At 45.1% G+C, this 19,879-nt stretch overlaps 1 protein-coding gene across 2 annotated transcripts in view; it reads right to left on the minus strand.

The window, feature by feature from the left end:
- znrf2b (zinc and ring finger 2b) overlaps positions 1–19,879 on the minus strand; it is an 84,063-nt gene that overhangs the window by 34,091 nt on the left and 30,093 nt on the right. Inside the window, exon 2 of one of the 2 annotated variants that reach the window (XM_012838748.3) lies at positions 8,945–9,040. In XM_012838748.3, coding sequence (XP_012694202.1) covers positions 8,945–9,040 — 96 coding nt within the window. Of the gene's footprint in view, positions 1–8,693; positions 9,041–19,879 lie in introns of those variants that run through there. The other variant, XM_031575757.2, reaches the window with a different exon arrangement.

Below are 19,879 nucleotides of genomic sequence, written 5' to 3' on the forward strand. Positions count from 1 at the left end.
ACCAATAAGAGCACTATTATTAGACTAGCATGATTACATTAAAGCCATATACGTAGATCAAAGCTGCAGGGAAGCCTCTATTGAATTTTAACATGTATGTAATCCGCCACAAAGATATATGTAATTCACTGGACAGCGGTGCAAGCCACTTACAAAGACAGACCTTTGAAGACAGCCTTCATTGAAGATGATAAAATGGCCTACACTCATCAAGCATGCTGCTATTTAAATGTCTAAAGAAGTCTTAAGGGGCATTTAGGTTGTGTGAATGGAGGCATCATGCTACACTGAGATGGAACACACACACACACACACACACACACACGCACACACACAGAGAGAGACACAGACACACACACACACACACACAATCATTCACTACCAGTTTGTCTTCAGTGGAATAACACAAGGTTCAGTTTCAATGCAAACCATATACAGACAGAAAACGTAACTCTTATCCATTCAGTCATGTATTTTTCTGATATGTGCTTGAGTTCATAACCACTGGTGAGACCATACATAATGCATAGAGATCAATGGTATGAATTTGAATCAATCCCAAGGCAATCGCAGTCTAACACAATTTCATGTAATGCTGAAGCCAGAGTCTGTGAAAAGACAGCCTACACCTTTTAGTTCAGTTCTCCATTTCCCAAGAGCATTGAAGAGATTCAAATGGCAGTCTCTCTCTCTCATTTTATGATGGCTGCAGGACATATGAAGATTCTGAAAAATGCAGCACGTATTTATTGTGAGCTCCTAAGGGCACAAGTAACAAGGACAAGCCCTATACCACAGCCTACAGCATGACATGCAGGAACACACACTACCTGACTTTCAGGACTCGGAGGGGAGAAACCCAACAAAGAAAAACGCCTCGTCATTCACACACACACACACACACACACACACACACACACACACACACACACACACACACACACACACACACACAGGAAGGTGTGTGAGACACTGAGACCACAGCAGCTCCATTCTAAGCCCTGATTAACTCAGCCTTCTGCTTGTAACTACAACTAATGAATCTTTAAACCTTCCCAGAGAAGCATCGGGTAATATAAAACGTGATATAAACGTGATATAAAAGTGATATGAAAGACTTAGGATGATGTAGAATCCATCCCGGGTTCATTTCTGAGCTTTATGTGAATGAATAGCCTCACTGTGCCAGAGTGGAATAGAAGAAGAAGAAGAAGACCATGAGTGACAGTTATATGGTTAAAAATGAATGATTTATAAGGCGATAACCCAGCGGCTTATAAAAAAAAGACTAGGAGAGATGAGGTGCTTAAACATAAGCAGTGCTGCTTCGGCTGCAGAGCACATCGCATGGTAAACAGGATGGAGGTGCAGTTGTGTTCCTGTAGGTCATCTAGTCTAAATGTAGATCCTGTAATTCACATGAAACCATCGCCTGATTAGTTACTGCATACATGGAACACGTTGTAACTTGCTTCAGAGAGCACCTCCCTTCCTAACTGGCACCTGACTAGCGCTTAACTTGCACTTCAGCAGTTACATTCCTGCACTTCTTTTTCCTTTTTTCTAGGTCGTTGTTTTCTAATTCTCATGTAAAGTAGTATTTATTGTTACACCATGCTTTTTATTACTCTTAGTTTGACTGTTCTCTCCCTTGTACGTCGCTTTGGACAAAAGCGTCTGCTAAATGACTAAATGTAAATGTAAATGTAACATCACGTACCACCTGATTTGATTTAACGGCCATTTAGGATGATTTCAGAAGGAGGACAGAATCCGTGTAAAACGCAGAGGTTGTACGTACACCCACACACCGTAGCGGAAGCTGTCAAAGATGTCAGACGCTTGCTCTGGACAGTGGTGAGTGAAGTGCGGATATGGCCTCCAGGAATAGACTCAGCTGAAGGCTTTGGATGACCTATGTGCAAGGTGTCAAATGCACAATCGCAAAAGGAAACCTAAAGCCTAAAGATTCCCTGATTTTGATGCTGATGTTGTGCTTTGAACCTCCAAGGACTGCAGGACATAACAGAGTTCACATGCATAAAAGGGCAAGAGAAACATGCATCTATATGAGCCTATGTATTCCTACATGAGGAAAATCGTGTTAGACTGTATAACTGATTTTACTATACATTAAAGTATTCAACATCTTAGTACCCCAGTATGCAACAGATTGCCTTGATGCAAAATCAATTCAATTCAGCCTGGGCATCCCCAACGAGCATGTGGAAAACATCTCCATACAAAAACAAGCCCATCACACCTGAAGCCGTGTTTGCTCAGAAAAGGTTAGCCTCATAAGAGTGGATCAGTGCAGTGTGTGGGGGGGGGGGGGACGACGACCTGCAGCTCCACTTTCACTCTGCTGTGTGTGTGTGTGTGAGCATGCATATGTGCGTGTGTGTACATGTGTGCATGTGTGTGTGTGTGTGGGTGGGTGTGTGTGTCTCGAGGAGGGGGTGTGAAGCCCCTCCTCCTGCCTCCGGCATTCATCTTGCATGTGCGTCACTGCAGAGAAAGGAGAGACCTGGTGCATGTGTGTGTGTGTATGTGTGTGTGTGTGAAGTCACTGCAGTGAATGGAGAACCTTGGCACAGGAGCAGGGAAAATCCTTCCACTTCCAAATTTGACGCAGCAAGTCAGAGGATCTTCCTCCCTCCCCCTTTACCACATGCACACACACACACACACACACACACACACACACACACACACACACAGGCTGTTTTTTTATAAACACACTCTGGCGGCCTGATGGATGATTTGTTCCCCCAGCTCATGATGAATGATGCGTCAGATCTGCTGAGTGGTAATGGCCTTCACCCCTAAGCTTACACACACACACACACACACACACACACACACACACACACACACACACACACACACACACACACACACACACACACACACACACACACACACACACACACACACACACACACACACACACACACACACACACACACACACACACACACACACACACACACACTGCATTTGCTGCAGCCCTACCAGCATGTCAGATCTGCTCAGAGCTCCAGTGTCTGCAGAGAGAGGGTAACCCTTCAGTACCACTGAGCCCGAAAGGAGAGGGGAGAGCAGGGGAGGAGTACCACGGAGATCCCCCACTCAGCCAATCCATTCCCATCTACATTTACATTAAGGGGCGACAGTGGTTCAGGAGGTATTATAGGAGTCGTTCAGCAATCGGAAGGTTACTAGTTCGATCCCGATTCCTCCTCACCAAATTTCAAAGCAGGTGTCGAGTCCTTGAGCAAGACACTGAACCCCCCAACCAGTGCAGGTTGGCCCCTTAAATAGTAGCCTCCGCCATCAGTGTGTGAATGGGTAGATGTCTGAGGCATTCATCTGTAAAGCGCTTTGAGAGCTCTATGAATAGAAAAGCGCTATATAAATGCAGTCCATTTCCATTAAAGGGACCTGGAGCAGCACAGGTGATACCTACCAACACGCTCCCACTTTGGAGTCGTCAGCGCTGGGCTCTGCTGGTTGAGCAGCAGGAACAGACCAGCCAATAACATCCAGCCAATAACACCCAGGACAGACACAGTTGTGTGTGTGTGTGTGTGTGTGTGTGTGTGTGTGTGTGTGTGTGTGATGGCCCGGTAGGCCTTCTGCTTGTTTTCTCGCTGTTGTCTGCAGGCTTCAACACCTAATGGCTGATGAGCTGCACTGGCGACAGGTTGTCTCAGCAGGTAAAAGGGCTGCTTCCTCTCCCCTCCCCTCCTCTCCTCTCCTCTCATCTCCTCTCTCCTTTCTCCTCTCCTCTCCTGTCCGAGGGCTAGGGCTAGGCTTACTCCTACTTTACGCACACCACAGCACTCAGCACACTTCATTCCTAACAGCATTCTTGCATTACTGATGACTGACTTGAACCCCTCCTACCTTTTTTGTGTGTTTGACTTAGTTAAATAAAAACTATTTTGATTCAAGTCCAACCTCTCGCCCCCTCCCCCCTTGGGGCTCTGATACACAACTAGGGAAATCCTCTTTTCAAATGCCATCATCTCTCAACCTGCCGTGAAATGAAAGGGATAGCATGGCACATTAATCCCAGCAGCAGTTTAGAAGCAATTCAGAGTCCTTGTGCATATCATGTGTTTCATTCCTTGTCCTGAAGGTATATACAGACGTGGACAAAATTGTTGGTACCCTTATGCTAAATGAAGAAAAAGCCACAATGGTCACTGAAATAACTTGAAACTGACAAAAGTAATAATAAATAAAAATGTACTGAAAGTTAACTAATGAAAATCAGACATTGCTTTTGAATTGTGGTTCAACAGAATAATTAAAAAAAAAAAAGAATCAAACTGGCCTGGACAAAAATGATGGTACCCCTAGAAAAGATTGAAAATAATTTGACCATAGGGACATGTTAAACTAAGGTGTGTCCTTTAATTAGCATTACAGGTGTCTTCAAACTTGTAATCAGTCAGTCTGCCTTTTTAAAGGGTGAAAAGTAGTCACTGTGGTGTTTGGTATCATGATGTGTACCACACTGAACATGGACCACAGAAAGCTAAGGACAGGGTTGTTTCAGGAGATTAGAAAGAAAATTATAGACAAGCATGTTAAAGGTAAAGGCTATAAGACCATCTCCAAGCAGCTTGATATTCCTGTGACTACAGTTGCACATATTATTCAGAAGTTTAAGGTCCAGGGGACTGTAGCCAACCTCCCTGGATGTGGCCGCAAGAGGAAAATTGATGACAAATTGAAGAGACTGATAATACGAATGGTAACCAAAGAGCCCAGAACAACTTCCAACGAGATTGGAGGTGAACTCCAAGGTCAAGGTACATCAGTGTCAGATCGCATCATACGTCGCTGTTTGAGCCAAAGTCGACGGAGGAGGACACCACTGTTGGTTGAAAGCAAATCATATAAAAGCGAGACTGGAATTTGCCAAAATGCATATTGACAAGCCACAGGGCTTCTGGGAGATTGGACAGATTGTCAGTTTCAAGTTATTTCAGTGACCATTGTGGGTTTTTCTTTCTTTAACGGAAGGGTACCAACAATTTTGTCCACGTCTGTATATATATATATATACACTGTATGTATATATATGTGTCATGTGAGTCATGTGAGGCATGTCTTCAGCGGTGCTCCTCAGGCAGTGAGTGTCTGCAGGCACAGCATGGGCCGAGGCCACAGAATTAGCTCAGTTTCCTTGGAGGCCAACACAGGAAATTACACAGCTTTTCTGCCTGATGAGACAGCGCTTAGTAAAACTAACGTGTGCCGCGACTGCACGGGGAAAGGTTCTGAATGGAGAGAGAGAGAGAGAGAGAGAGAGAGAGAGAGAAAGGAAGAAAGGAAGGAACACAGGATAGAGAGAGAGCAAGGGAGAAGATAGAAAAGGGGAAAAAGTGAGAGACAGTCATAGAGAAATAAACTGAAAGAGAAACATAAGAGAAGACATGGACTACTCCCAATACAATGTGCATGCCTTTTAGAGCGCGACACTGTCCAGCATGAGGCTGGGGCTGAGGTAAGGATAATGACAATAACTGGAGAGGACATTACTAACTGCACAGTTCAGACAGAGAGCCCACGCCCCGACAGTTCACTCCACCCCCCCTTATCTTGAGACCCCCTGATCTTGTTTACATCACTGTAGGAATCTACCCCTGGCCCAAGCTAATGAGCTTTCCCTGTTTCCTCAAACAACTCCAAAAAACCAACAGAGCAAAATGCTGCAGTGTCCTTGTCTGTTCTGGTTCAGGGTCTTTTACAGCTCTAAATACTCCAAAAAACACAAATGGCAGTCCATTCACAAATATTGAGCACTGAGTTGAAAGAGAAAACGGAATTGCTTTTATATCTGTCCGAATCATCTCTGGCCTTCGGTAAACACCTCTCAGCTACACACACACACGAGCACACAGCATGACTGGGCACATTCCCTGGCTCTCAGCTCGACACACACACACGAGCACACACACACACACACACACACACACACACACACACACACACACACACACACACACACACACACACACACACACACACACACACACACAGCATGACTGAGCACATTCCCTGGCTCATCTGATGCCACTGGGGAGAGCGTGGTGTTTTTGGAGGCTGGCGGTGCCTGAAAGCATGACAAAGTGCTGAAACAACAGCCACGATTAAGACATTAACAACCCGACAGCACGGCAGGGCAGAGAGAGAAAGAGAGAGAGAGAGAGAGAGAGGGAGAGAGAGGGAGAGAAAGAGACCCTGAGACAGACTGTAGCCTCACAGCAGAAAGAGAGAGACGCCCTAAGAGAGAGAGAGGGAGAGTGGGAGAGAGAGAGAGAGAGAGAGAGAGAGAAAGAGGGAGAGTGAGAGAGAGACACCCTGAGAGAGAGAGAGAGGGAGAGAGAGACACCCTGAGAGAGAGAAAGACAACCTGAGTGAGAGAGAGAGAGAGAGAGAGGGAGGGAGAGAGATAGAGGGAGGGAGAGAGAGACTGAAGCCACACAACAGAGACGGATGCGTCCGGTGATCTGATCACAAGTGGAGCTCCGGGCCCAATGCAGTCAGCGCAATGCAAACGTTGATCTTTGCACGGCACTAATCTTTATAAAGGCTATCTACGCTTCTGTTTACTCAATAAAGGCTGGTGTTGTGATTCCCAGAAATTCAAGCACCCTGATGTTGAAATTAAATTTGGATTACTGCTTACCTCAGAGAGAGGAAACAGACAGGTAGAGCACGCTGACAGACAAAGATAGAGAGAGAGACACGCAGAGAAAAAGACAGGAAGAAGGAAAGAGGGAGAGCCAATGAAAGGGGGGAGAGAGACCATCATGTCTCTTCCATGATAAGAGGTCAGGCTGTGCATAGGAGAGAAGGTAGCAAATATGGTGTCACACTAGAGGCAGCCTGTTGCAGCAGCAGAGCCAGTTAACGGCTTGTGTTGTTTTTTAATTTCTTTCTTTTCTGTGTTTGCGTGTTTTTTGTCTATCAAAACACTCCATCCGGTAAAACATTACATGCTGAGATGGTTACTGTGTGGCTGAACTGTACCATTTCTTCCTTCGATTGTCATGTGGAATGTGAGGTCCCTGGCTAATAAGATGGACGAGAACGGGGCGCTGACAAGGACACAGCGGGAATGCAGTGTTATGTGTTTCACTGGGACATTGGTTGCAGGAACTCGGCTGACCGCAATGCAACTCCACCGCCTCCAGCTTTCAAACTGCAAGAGCTGACCGAGCTTGCAGACAGAGTGGTAAGGAGAAAGGCGGGGGGGATTGCAGTGCTTGTGAACAGCAGATGGTGTAATCTGTGTGACATGTTACTGTGAAGGAGCGTTCTGTAGCCCGAGAAGTCTTCTCTATCTGCCCTCAATGACTATAGACCAGTTGCCTTGACATCCCACATCATGAAAGTCCTGGAGAGACCTCAGGTGACCACCTCTCTGGACCCTCTGCAGTTTGCCTACTGCCCCAAGGTTGGAGTTGAGTATGCCATCGTCTCCCTGCTTCGGCGAGCCCACTGTCACCTGGACAAAGCTGGCAGCAATGTGAGGATCATGTTATTTGATTTCTCAAGTGCCTTTATCTTAAGTGCCACAATCCAGCCTTTACTGCTGTGAGGGAAACACCAAAAGATGCAGGTAAACATCTCCACAGCTTCATGGATTATTGATTATCTAACAGACAGACCACAGTTTGTGCAACTGAGGGGATTTGCTTGTCTGAGCAGGTACCGGTAGTCAGCAGCACAGAAGCAACTCTTCCCCTTCCTCTTCCTCTTCCCCTGTAGACCTCAGACCTCCACTACAACTCAAAGTCCTGTCGTCTGAAATTTTCAGATGACTGCAGTTGTGTTTCGTGCCGGTGGTAGACAAGAGACTGAGTACAGGGAACTGGTAGACCGCTTTGTGGTGCAGTGTGGGAACGACAACCTCCTCTTAAATGTGGCCAAGACGAAGAAGATGTCTGTGGATTTTAGGAGGACCAGGACTAGGCTTAACACCTTTTCCATCCTGGGAGAAGAGGTGGAGGTGGTGGAGGGCTACAGATACCTGGCTGTTCACCTTGACAACAGACTGGACTGGAACACTGAGGCTGTCTACAGGAAAGGACAGAGAAGACTACTTCTGGAGGAAGTTTAGGTCCATCAACGTGTGCAGCAAGATGTTGCATATCTTTTACCAGTTTGTTGTTGCAAAAGCCATTTTCTTTGCAGCCATCGGTTGGGACAGCAGCATCCTGCCCACCACAATAGCAATAGATAATGACTCGCCTCTGTGCCGGGAGAGAAAAGCTTATCTTCTGAGTGGCATTGCACGATGCACTTTCTACATTGAATTTGCAGTTAGAGCCATATCTCAAATATTTTTTCTTCATTCTATTACTTTTATCTAGTAGTATAGTCGTTTGTATCTATCTATCTGTCTATCTATGTACCTAGATTATGAAAAATAGATGGTGTGAATAAACACACACAACCAAGTTCATGACAGCAGTTGCACAACACAGCTGTCATGCACACGCAATGCAGGTAGTGTGCAGGAGGCGTAAGACTAATGGGAGAGAAGGAGGAGATAGAGAGGGATGAACAAAGATGAGAGAAGAAGGATGAGAGACAGATGGAGGAGACAGAAGACATTCCTAATGAGAGAGAGAGAGAGAGAGAGAGAGAGAGAGAGAGAGAGTGTTGGCTACTGCTTAGGTTAATAAGCTAACAAAGTCACGGTAGGGAGCCCTTCAAGGAAACAGCTGTGTTGGCTATGGAATAGAGTAGAATACAGCTGTCACAAACCAGCATAAAGCCTGGTGTACAGCACAACCCCATGAACAACCCAGCATCTTGAAATTAGCCTGATAACATTGATGTGTGTGTGAAGCATAATGAAAGAGAGTTAGAAAGAAGGAAAGATCACACAACCACAGTCTAAAACACACGTCCTTACCATTATAGGTCACTCTTGGCTTGGTCAAACACATGACCAGGTGCAGGTCCATCTCGTCCGAGGAGACAAACTTGGAACACACGGGGCATTTGAAGCCTGCAGGGAACAGCAGAGAGAGGACAAGAAAGTTAGGGCTTTTTTAGGAACTGGGACCACCATGCAGACAAGATGTATTAGAAATATGATCAAACCTCAACACCTGTCTGATTTGATTGATATTCAGCAGGTTGCTTCCTTTAACAGCCCCGCCCCCCCCCCCCCCCCATCCACCCTCCTTGCTTGTGTCTTTGTCCACACCGCTAAACCAGACGGTCCTTAGTCATCAGGGCAATTACAGTGACTCCACCACTCTGGCCCTGTTCACCTGTGACCTCCAAGAAGGTAACCTTTGACCTCTGTTTCCATATTTTAATTAGGCACACAGACCCAAAGCCATGGCAGAGGCCACTAGGGCCTACCTCATCTCCACCGCCAGCGTTTTCACAGGAAATGACAAAACACTGCAGCATATTCATGCCATCTCCAGCTGAAAAGTATGAATTATTGAAAAGGTTAAATCTGCAGTCGCCCCCAATTAAACAGGAAGGTAGGGAGTCACAAAGTACTGAGTCTTTAGGGGGAGAGGAAGGCTGTCTTTCCTAAGGATTAATCAGGTTATGAGGTTGAATGGTTAACCAGCAAATGCACGCACACAGACACACGCAAACGCACACATACACACACGCACACAGACAGACTCACAGACAGACAGACAGACAGACAGACAGACAGACAGAGACAGACAGACAGACAGACAGACAGACAGACAGACAGACACGCACGCACGCACGCATACACACGCACACACCCACACACACATACGTACGCACACACACATACAGCGGTTACTATGATATCTCCATGCAAAGGAGGAAGCCAATAAAAAAAAATAAAGCAATTAAGTCAGTGTTATTACTCCCCCGGCTTATCTTCCTTATAAAAGATCACCCAGAGAGGGTGTAAGGCGCTCAGGTGACAAGTAATTGTCCTTGGGGGTGGGTGAGGGGTGGACTGGGGCCTCTGCTGGGTTTGGCCTGATCTGAGCAGACTCACAGTAATCATGGGCGCGGGGAGCCATCTGCACTTTTAAAAGTAGATCATTCTGTCCAACGGATGCAAAGCAGCATAAGCATAAGCAGCATATGTGTGGGCATGTCAGTGGGATCGCCAAGGGACTGTAATGAATGTGAGGCCGCCGACCTTCACTTTCTCAGGCACACAGCAGACGGCAGCATGCAGGTAAAAGGTGACGACTGGAAATGTGTGCGTGTGTGAGTCTCAGATTGTGTTTGACACCTCACAGGACCTCTTAATCACTCACACACCTGTCCGCTGGCTCTCACCCTGGTCCTGGGAACATGTGTATCAGAGGACACCCCCATCCCACCGGCTCTGTCTCTTTATTGAGACCCTGAGGGGGCGGGGTGGGGTGGGGCCGGGGGTGGGGGGTGGGGAGTCTCCATCACTGCCTCCTGCAAGGCCACAGACTGACATAGACTGATGACTGTGTGCATCATGGGTCACCATCACCAGGGAATCATCTCCTGCAGGACACAGGCAAGACATACCTGTCCACACTGCAATGGATCATCCTGCAATGGATCAATTCATGTCCATTACATTTCTCCAATTAGCAGCCACCTTTCTCCAAAACGGCATTACGTGAGGTACACATTATTTTGTGCTTAACGAGAATTGAACCCAAGACCTTGATTAGCACCTTCTTAATAACACCTGCACACTTGCAACGAACGTTATGGTTAGGTTCCACAGCACAGTATTAAACAGAGTGAATGACTCACCACGGCAGAGGAAAAACATGTCGACAGTCAACTGTTTATGAACATTTTAACCCTGTGACCTGTTGTGCTATTTGAGACAGTGCGAGAAGTCAACACAGCTCCTATCAATGCAAACATGCACCATCATGATTCCTTCTAATGAGCTCCATTTAGTAAACGCAGTCTGCTATCCAGAGATAACCAAACCATTTAGAATGGGATCCTGAGGTAAAAAGGGGGGAGTGAGAGAGAGAGAGAGAGAGAGGGATGTAGAATGAGTCATACTGGAAATAGGGACAATCTTCAGGAAATAAGAGTATAAACACAATCCATATCTCTCCTCCTTTGAGTGTGCGTGTGTGTGTGTGTGTGCGCGTGTGCATGTGTGTGTGTGTGTATGTATGTATGTATGCATGCTCACTAGTCTGAAATCACTTGGGCAAGGGAAAGTCTTTTTTATCGTTATTCATAAAAATGTGCTATTCAAATTCATGATGGTGAATCACTCACACTCTGCGCAAAATGCACAGAGAGATCAGTGATGCTTGCATCCCATTCAAGCTGATTAGAGTGTGTGTGTGTGTGTGTGTCTGTGTGTGCTTCTGTGTGTTTGTGTGTGTGTATGTGTGGGCATGTGTGTGTGTAATAAAGAGGCAGGCTTAGTGATGAGAGCTGAGCAGAGATTTAGAGATACACACTCACTAACCCACTGCCAGTATACACACTCACTAAACCCACTACCAGTATACACACTCACTAAACCAATTACCAGTTTACTCACTCACTAAACCAACTAACACACACTCACTAAACCAACAGATCATTCAGTTCTGCTATCAGGAGTCCATCATACACATGAGCATCAGATGATTTATGATGATGAACGACGATTTATCGAGATGACGACTATAATGATGATGATGATGATGATGATGGCTACAGCCCATTAGTCTAGTCCAAATGTGAGTGTGAGTGTGTGTGTGTGTGTGTGAGCAGGCTGTTTGTTTGACAGTGTCATGTGATGGTCTGTGGGGATTGTGTATGTGACCTGAGGAGTGCAGGTGTGGATTCTGTCTAATCCAGGCACATATTCCCTCATCCAGCAGGGGCATATTGATATGAGCAGGGGGTTTAACGCATAAGCCTAAACAATCTATTATAACCCATCGGTATTACACACACACACACACACACACACACACACACACACACACACACACACACACACACACACACACACACACCTCATGACCATCTCATGTCAATGGGTGAGTTCAAAGCAGCAGTGTTTTGCCTTAAGGCTATACTCTTGTCTATGATGGCGGTAAAGTAGAACACCAACTTTACTATAGCAATCAAATGTACAGGTAAAATGCCTTCAATCATGATAAAGCTACTTATTTAATATGTCGAAGATGTTACAAAGGTTTCTTTCTTCAGACATCTAGAAATCATTACATTCCTTTAAAAGCTATTGTGTATAAATTAAAGAGCACTTCCTTGATATCATACACAGCAGTCACTGATATCCCTAAATATGGGGTAGACTCAAGTGAGCTCTTCAGTGCCCTGCTCTGTTCTGTTCTGTAGTTAATGAGGATTAATCACACCCCCTCTCTCTGTTTGGACACGGCCTGGTGCTGGAGGGTTTGAGTTTCAGTCCTCACTATACACCGGCAACCCGAGTGCCGAGCATCTAGACATACGCACACGTGTGTGAATGTGAGTGTGTGTGTGTGTGTGTGTGTGTGTGGCCAGACAAAGACCGCTGGTGGCACCGTCGAAACTAGACACCTCCCTGTCTGCTTGTCCTACACTGCCGGAGCTGTGTTTAACAACTGGCGCTGTTGCATTGCACCTGGATTAAGGTTTCTGGGGTATTTACTGTAAACCATAAGGGCTGGCATGGATGGGTCAGCTGGTGAAGCAGCAGGTGTCTGCACTCAGCCTTCAGTATGAAGCCTCGTACTTCCACCTAACCGAGGGAGTGTTTTAGAGCCATAGAAACACTCCCACTGCAGATAACTGGCCACACATCAACATTGGCAAAGAGACACACAAGGAACCAAAGGGAGACAGAGACAGAGAGAAAGAGTCAATAAATATATGTTTTCCTGTAATATTTATTTGTATTTTATGTAGCTTTAAGTCTCTGTAAGTCTACACATAGACATTTGGATGATTGTTATTCCTTATCCTTTGTATGACTGCTTTGGCAATACAAATGCCTTATTGGTTATACCAGTAAATACTTTGAAATGAATTGAATTGAGAGAGGGAGGGAGAAAAGGGAGAGAAAGAGGGAGGGGGGAGAGGGAAAGAGAGGAAGGGAGAGAGAGAGGGAGGGAGAGATTGGGAGGCCTGATGCTGCTTACGAAATGTAACTAAGCTGTTTTCTATCGCTGTAAAGGGAAAGCATGAAATCACTCGATTTTCCCAAGGAGAAAGGACTGGCCCTTTCCAGGGAATGTGGAAATACCTTGCATGAAACTAATTTATAGATGGTGTGTAAAGTGTGTATATGCATGTACATGTGTGTTTGTGTGTGTGTGTCCATGGGAAATGGGTCTGCATACATATGATGATATTGGGACTGAGGACTAATGATCAGGATATAATAAAGTTGAACAAACTCTGACAAGCAAACACACATAAACTATTAAAGCTGGCTGGAACATGTCCTGGAGAGTTTGGACTTACGTAACTGCCAGAAAAGTAAACAAAAAGGGAAACAGAAAGAGAGGATCACGTCGGTGATGTGGTCTGATGTGTTTTGTTTTTGTGTTCCTCTCACATCTGTTTTCATGTGCGCGTGACCTATGTGGGAGCTGTCCATGTCCCTTGTGAAGAGATTGCTCAATAGATGTTTCGCTAGGGCTGTTCTTCCATTGATTTAATTACAAATGGTGAAATCTCCCATAATTTATTGAATTGGATGCAATCTGATCTAGTATCCCTCCACTAACACTGACCCAGTGGCTATGCACACCGTCAGTAAAAACACCAACACCAAATTTTAAAGCCCCATTCCAGAAGAATTGATATCTTTCTCTACTGAGACCCCCCCCCCCCCCCTAAAGTTACGGAGTGCAGCTCACTTTTACACCACTGTCGTGAATACAAATCGCACTTCGAGACCCCCTGCACAGTGTATTTGTTGCATGTAGACTGATACGGTAGACTAATATCACAAGAAAAACTATAAATCTCATACACTATAACTATAAAGAGACAGGGATAACACCCATTAGGCTACAGCCTACGACAAAGTCTTGAAATGAATAACATTGGCAGGGATGTTAATGATGAAAACTAGCGAGTCGACAACTTTCCTAACAAAGCTAAACATCAAGCAAACACAAGACAGCTACGTTATTACTGACTAGTCCATCAGAATGAAGGCCAGTTCAGCATCTGACACGCTTGGTTACTTGTTCTGTGTCTTGCTCGGTTATTTTCTCTTTATTCTCTTCCTAACCTCCAACAACATCTTCCTCGGTTTCCTCGTAGTCTCTGCCATGATGCCCATACAGAGAATACTGCACTAGCTTCCTCTTATAGCTAGCGCACTGGTCTAGTTGTTGTTGCCTGAGGTGGTGCCATAAAGCGAGAGGTCTTGAACCCTGTAGCCCAAAGATACATAGTGCAATACCAGGTGCACTAAGTGTGCAGTGGCACAGACGCCATTCTCCGTACTACAAGTCAGTGTACCACCAAAATGATTTTGAAGCTGTTATTTTAAGGTAAAATTGTTGCGTAATGTTACTCCAAGACCTGGACATGGCAGTCTGTCGACTAATAATTGTGGCCGCGCTCTCACACACACACACACACACACACACACACACACACACACATCCTCTCACTCACTCACACACACACACACACACACACACACACACAGACACAGACACAGACACACACACACACACACACACACACACACACACACACACACACACACACACACACACACACACACACACACACACACACACACACACACACACACACACACACACACACACACACACACACCTCCTCTCACTCACACACTGAAGTTCACTCCATGGCGGCAGCAGCACAAAAACAGAACCTTCTCCTCAGGCTCCCACCTCCCCCTGTAAAAACAATCATCTCTAGCGCTGGACCTCTGTGGCCAAAGAATGCAGGTCCTCTGAAGAATGGAGGCCTGAGGGGAGAGAGGTGTTGGCATTGGCCACTGTTTGGCTGGGAACACAGATAAGACCACGACAAAAGGTCCCATCTAGTCACACACTCTTTTTTTGTGTGTGTATGTGTATGTGTATGTGTGTGTGTGGGAGTGCGTGTGTGTGTGTGTGTGTGTGTGGGAGTGTATGTGTGTGTGTGCGTGTGTGTGTGTGTGTGTGTGTGTGTGTGGGAGTGTATGTGTGTGTGTGTGTGTGTGTGTGTGTATGTTTTTACATCCATCTTTAGTGCACACGACTACCTAGTGATGGGAGCAAGCATTGGTCTGTCCTTTTATTCTCGGCTATATTGGAATGGAGGTGATATGCCAGCAGGAGGGTATAATGTGCTCCCCTGATGGGACTACACAAAGAGCTCAAAGCCAACTCAATTGCTGAAAACAAAGCTTTTATTTATAGACTTCACAACAACGAGGATGTTGACATTCAAAGAAAACACGGCATCACTGTAAGACAGGATGTCACTTCCTCACCAGACACCATTTAAGGAGACTATCAAAGCTGCTTCATCATGAGAGACGAAAGCAAGCAGCAGCAAACCAGTTTCATCCTCACGCCAACGTCACGTGTCAAACAATAACAGCTGAGTTGGTTTGGAGCCCTACATACATCCTGTCCTCTATCTCCAAGAGAAGAATGCCTGGGGGAACACACACACACACACACACACACACACACACAGAGACACACAGACACACACACATACACATGCCTCTGAATCAAAAAGGATGGAGCCTCGTTAGGGCCTAGAGTGTGCAGTGCAACAGGCGTTTGGTCTTCCTTCCCCCCGGGGACGGCCAGCTGTCTCCTCACTAATGAATATGGATGACCGCAAAAGGCCATGAATCCACTACTGCTTTAAACAGAGAGAGGGAGAGGGAGAGACAACAAAAAAAGCGAGGCTTATATGAAAACAGGCAGGCCGAGACGATAAAAAATGTTCCCAATTTGTTACGGGGACCTAGCTACCACAAAGCCATCACTACAGAGGGAATGGAGAAGCAAAGCAAGCCCTCCAAATGGAAACAGTCAATTCCATTCAATTTTGATTTATATAGCGCCAAAACAATGATATTGTCTCAAGGCGCTTCAACAGAAAAAAGATAAAGATTACTGTCTGATTATGAGATGATGTGATTATGAGAGGATAACAAGCAGCTTTGAATAAAAAAACAAAGAACTCTGAGAGCTAAACGCAAAGAGAAGCATTACCACGGATAGCAATAGTATTGGCATTCATTATGAAAACCATACAAATCAGCAAGAACAGCAAAGAAGGGAAGGGTGGGATTCTTTTATTTCAAGAGAATCACTTATTCTCACTGGCATAACAGGACTCAACTCAAGCTTGAAGATTTTCTTATTCCCATCGTGAACATTTGGAAGAATGAATAACTGAAATTAAACCAGAATAAACACTGATGGGTGGTTTTGGAGGAGACAAAGGCTTTTTTAAATGTCTTATTTGTGCCTGGAGAAGTATACTCAGCCATGATTCCATGACTTCAGGGCAATGCTGGATGTTAAAGGTGCCATAGAATGCATATTATACATTCTTTTAAAATGGTTTTCTGATGTTTACATAGAAGGTACCGGTATGTGACTTTGGTCAGGGCTAAATATGCCCAGTTTTACACACCCATTCACAACCCTATGCTTTTTTGGTGGGCTTATTAGTATTTTGAGGAGTTCTGCTCTGACTGCCTCATTTCCAGCAAGGCACTATTAGCTAAAGGGTGGATAGTTCACTGAACCACCAAACTAGCCAAAGTTATGTCTGGTCGATTAATTATAAATTAAAGATTTACTTTACCGAAATATAGGTTTGACAAAGATTCATTTTATATGGTACATTTACAGTATATGGCCCCAGCACATACTCTTTTCAATTTCATCAGGGGACGCTCAGGAAACCAAATAGCTTGAGATTCATGGTATATATCAGTTCCGTGTCCTGAGCTGTGTTTATTACTAGGCCAAGATAAATACAGTTTTCTAGGGCACCTTTAATGAATGTTAGTGGAAGAGACTTGAACAAGCTGCATCTGAGGCACATACCCTTTAAGACAAACAAAGAAATACATTTCCTGCGTGAAATCATCAGTCACATCCATTTCTTATAACGCAGACAAGGCAATATCATTTTCAATTACTGTGCCAAAAAGACCCAATCCATTCTCCACCCCTTTGAAAACGGCTGTGCCTCATGGCTGATGACATCTCCTGTGCCGATGGGAAGTAGGCTGTGAGTGATAAAGAGTTATACATAAATAAATAAATAAATAAAATATATTAAGTTATAAAAGGGGGGCCATACAGCTTATTTGGCAAAGCTTAGACATCTGTTACAGACTAGACTACATGTTCTGAAGAATTAGCATGAACTATCTACTCTTTGTCCCACCTGCTCTGCCGTCTTGGTCTCATCAGAGACACAGCAGGAGATGGGACTCAGGGGGACACAGATACCTGAGGGTATTATCAGTTTCAGGTACAGGAGACTGAAGACAGAGGCTGTGGACTCTGTGTCATTTGGAGGAATTTCAGATGCGTGCTGAACTCACACTCCAGTGGGACCTCCTCAGAACATGCAATAACATCTCAGGACCACAAAGCTTCAAAATCAATATCCTGCTGGTGCTCACAAGTGTCTGTGCTGTGGGCCTGGAGCATTACTTTTCTGTCCAAATTCTTCTCGGAAGTCACATTGTGACGGCCACCTCACGCCACCAAATGTTTCCACTTGGCCAACAAGCCTCCACCTGTGATCCAAACTTTCACTGGGGCAATCCAAACAGTGTGGTGTCTGTCCTTGAAGAAGGAGAATGGAATTGAGTACAGAGAAGCTTCCAATAAACACACACACACACAATTCACTCAGAAGTTCCCCCTTGGATCTTACTCCCTCCTGTCTCACGTCTCCATCAGATCAGTGCACCCTCGGGGGCCTCCACTGGCCAAAACACCTCCTCCTCTTCCTCCTCCATCTCCGCACATCTACATTAGATCATAGCACCCTCAGGGGCCAAACACCTCCTCCTCTTCCTCCTCCATCTCCGCACGTCTCTATCAGATCAGTGCACCCTCGATGGCCTCCGCTGGCTCGAACACCTCCTCCTCTTCCTCCTCCAACACCTCTTCATTATAAATACCTTTCCAGGTTCAAACACACACAGAGAGTCCAGTCATGCTAAAGCTTTGTGAGTAATGTCTGTGACATTTATGATGGTTGACATTCATGGAGGTTTTGCAGGAAACCAATATGACCTTTATGTTTCTCCAGATGGCCTTTTTTGATCAGGTTTACATTCTTATGTGCATAAACCACTGACAAACAGTAGTTTTGCAGAGACAGCCTTTGCCCTGGAGAGACTGGATAGAAGTTCAGCCTGTCCCACGAAACCAAATACACAATCATATCTGTCCCTTCTCATCAGGAGGTCAGAGAGGAGATCAACATATGATCTTGAACGTCTTCAACAGAGGTCTGTGTTTTTAGTCAGCAGAAATCTCATGCCTTCTTACAAAAAGATCACAGCAGGTTGTTTTTGACATTTTCAGTTCTTCTAATCAGAGCGCGTGAGACCACACAGACTTCCTCTCCGGTAAATAGTCATGACGGAAGTGCAACATGCATCTTTGTTTTTTTGGGGGTTTTCTTTTTTTAACAGACCATTTGCGAGAATCTGATGTAAAATGCAGAAGTGCTGCTACAGTGGTCAGCACATGCACCCCGCGTATCACACGTGTATCAGTCGCATATGAGCCGCGTGTAACCAGTGTAAGACTTCGGGACGTTTAAGGGAAACTATATACTGCAAGGCACTGCATTCTATACTGAGCTCTTTGGACATTATGGTAAAAGGACTGCATTTGAGTTGATTTCTAATCCATTTCAGCTACGTGTTGCCTTTTGTTTGTTGCCTAAAAGCACACCCACAACCATTCTGAACACATTCTCATTCAATTCAAACCTCCAAATCCTGGATATGCATTTTCTGTCTGATTCATCCATGGGCTTACTGAAGCATGTAAGCTGAACTGAGCAGAGGAGAGGAGAGGAGAGGAGAGGAGAGGAGAGGAGAGGAGGGGAGAGTTGAGGAGAGTGGAGAGGAGAGGAGAGGAGAGTAGAGGAGAGGCGATATGTCCAGGAGAAGTGCAAATCTCCTGGGTCGTAGAGGTCATCTTAAATACACATACAGTAAACCCAATAAAAATGTATTTATTCTGTGAGTCACCTTGGATGCAAACAAAATAAATGAATAAATCATAACACATTTAAAAAGACCCTGTAGGAAATGAAAACACTACGAGTGTATGAGGCCAGGGTTAGAAAGCACTATGAGTGTATGAGACCAGAGGAAAGAAAACACTATGAGTGTATGAGGCCAGAGGAAAGAAAACACTATGAGTGTATGAGGCCAGAGGAAAGAAAACACTATGAGTGTATGAGGCCAGAGGAAAGAAAGCACTATGAGTGTATGAGGCCAGAGAAAAGAAAGCACTATGAGTGTATGAGGCCAGAGGAAAGAAAACACTATGAGTGTATGAGGCCAGGGTTAGAAAGCACTATGAGTGTATGAGGCCAGAGGAAAGAAAGCACTATGAGTGTATGAGGCCAGACGACTGGCCAACCTGTTGACATATCTGATCCGTTTAACTTACATTCTACTAACTACCGGCATTGCATTTTCAAATAATTACAAGGGAATCATAGACCTTTGGCTCATCTATATGCAATACTTATAAGCAGTTCTTAGGGTCAATCCCAAACTTCAGTGCATAGTGGGAAGAAAGTCCCGGTGCTGAATTAAGCACAATACAAAGTCTGGTGTGTTTAAAAAGTTTAGGGCACCCAGAGGACAGTGTTTTACTGGAGTGTGACG

The sequence above is a fragment of the Clupea harengus genome, chromosome 11 (genome assembly GCF_900700415.2).
Source record: "Clupea harengus chromosome 11, Ch_v2.0.2, whole genome shotgun sequence".
In the NCBI taxonomy this organism is placed as follows: domain Eukaryota; kingdom Metazoa; phylum Chordata; class Actinopteri; order Clupeiformes; family Clupeidae; genus Clupea; species Clupea harengus.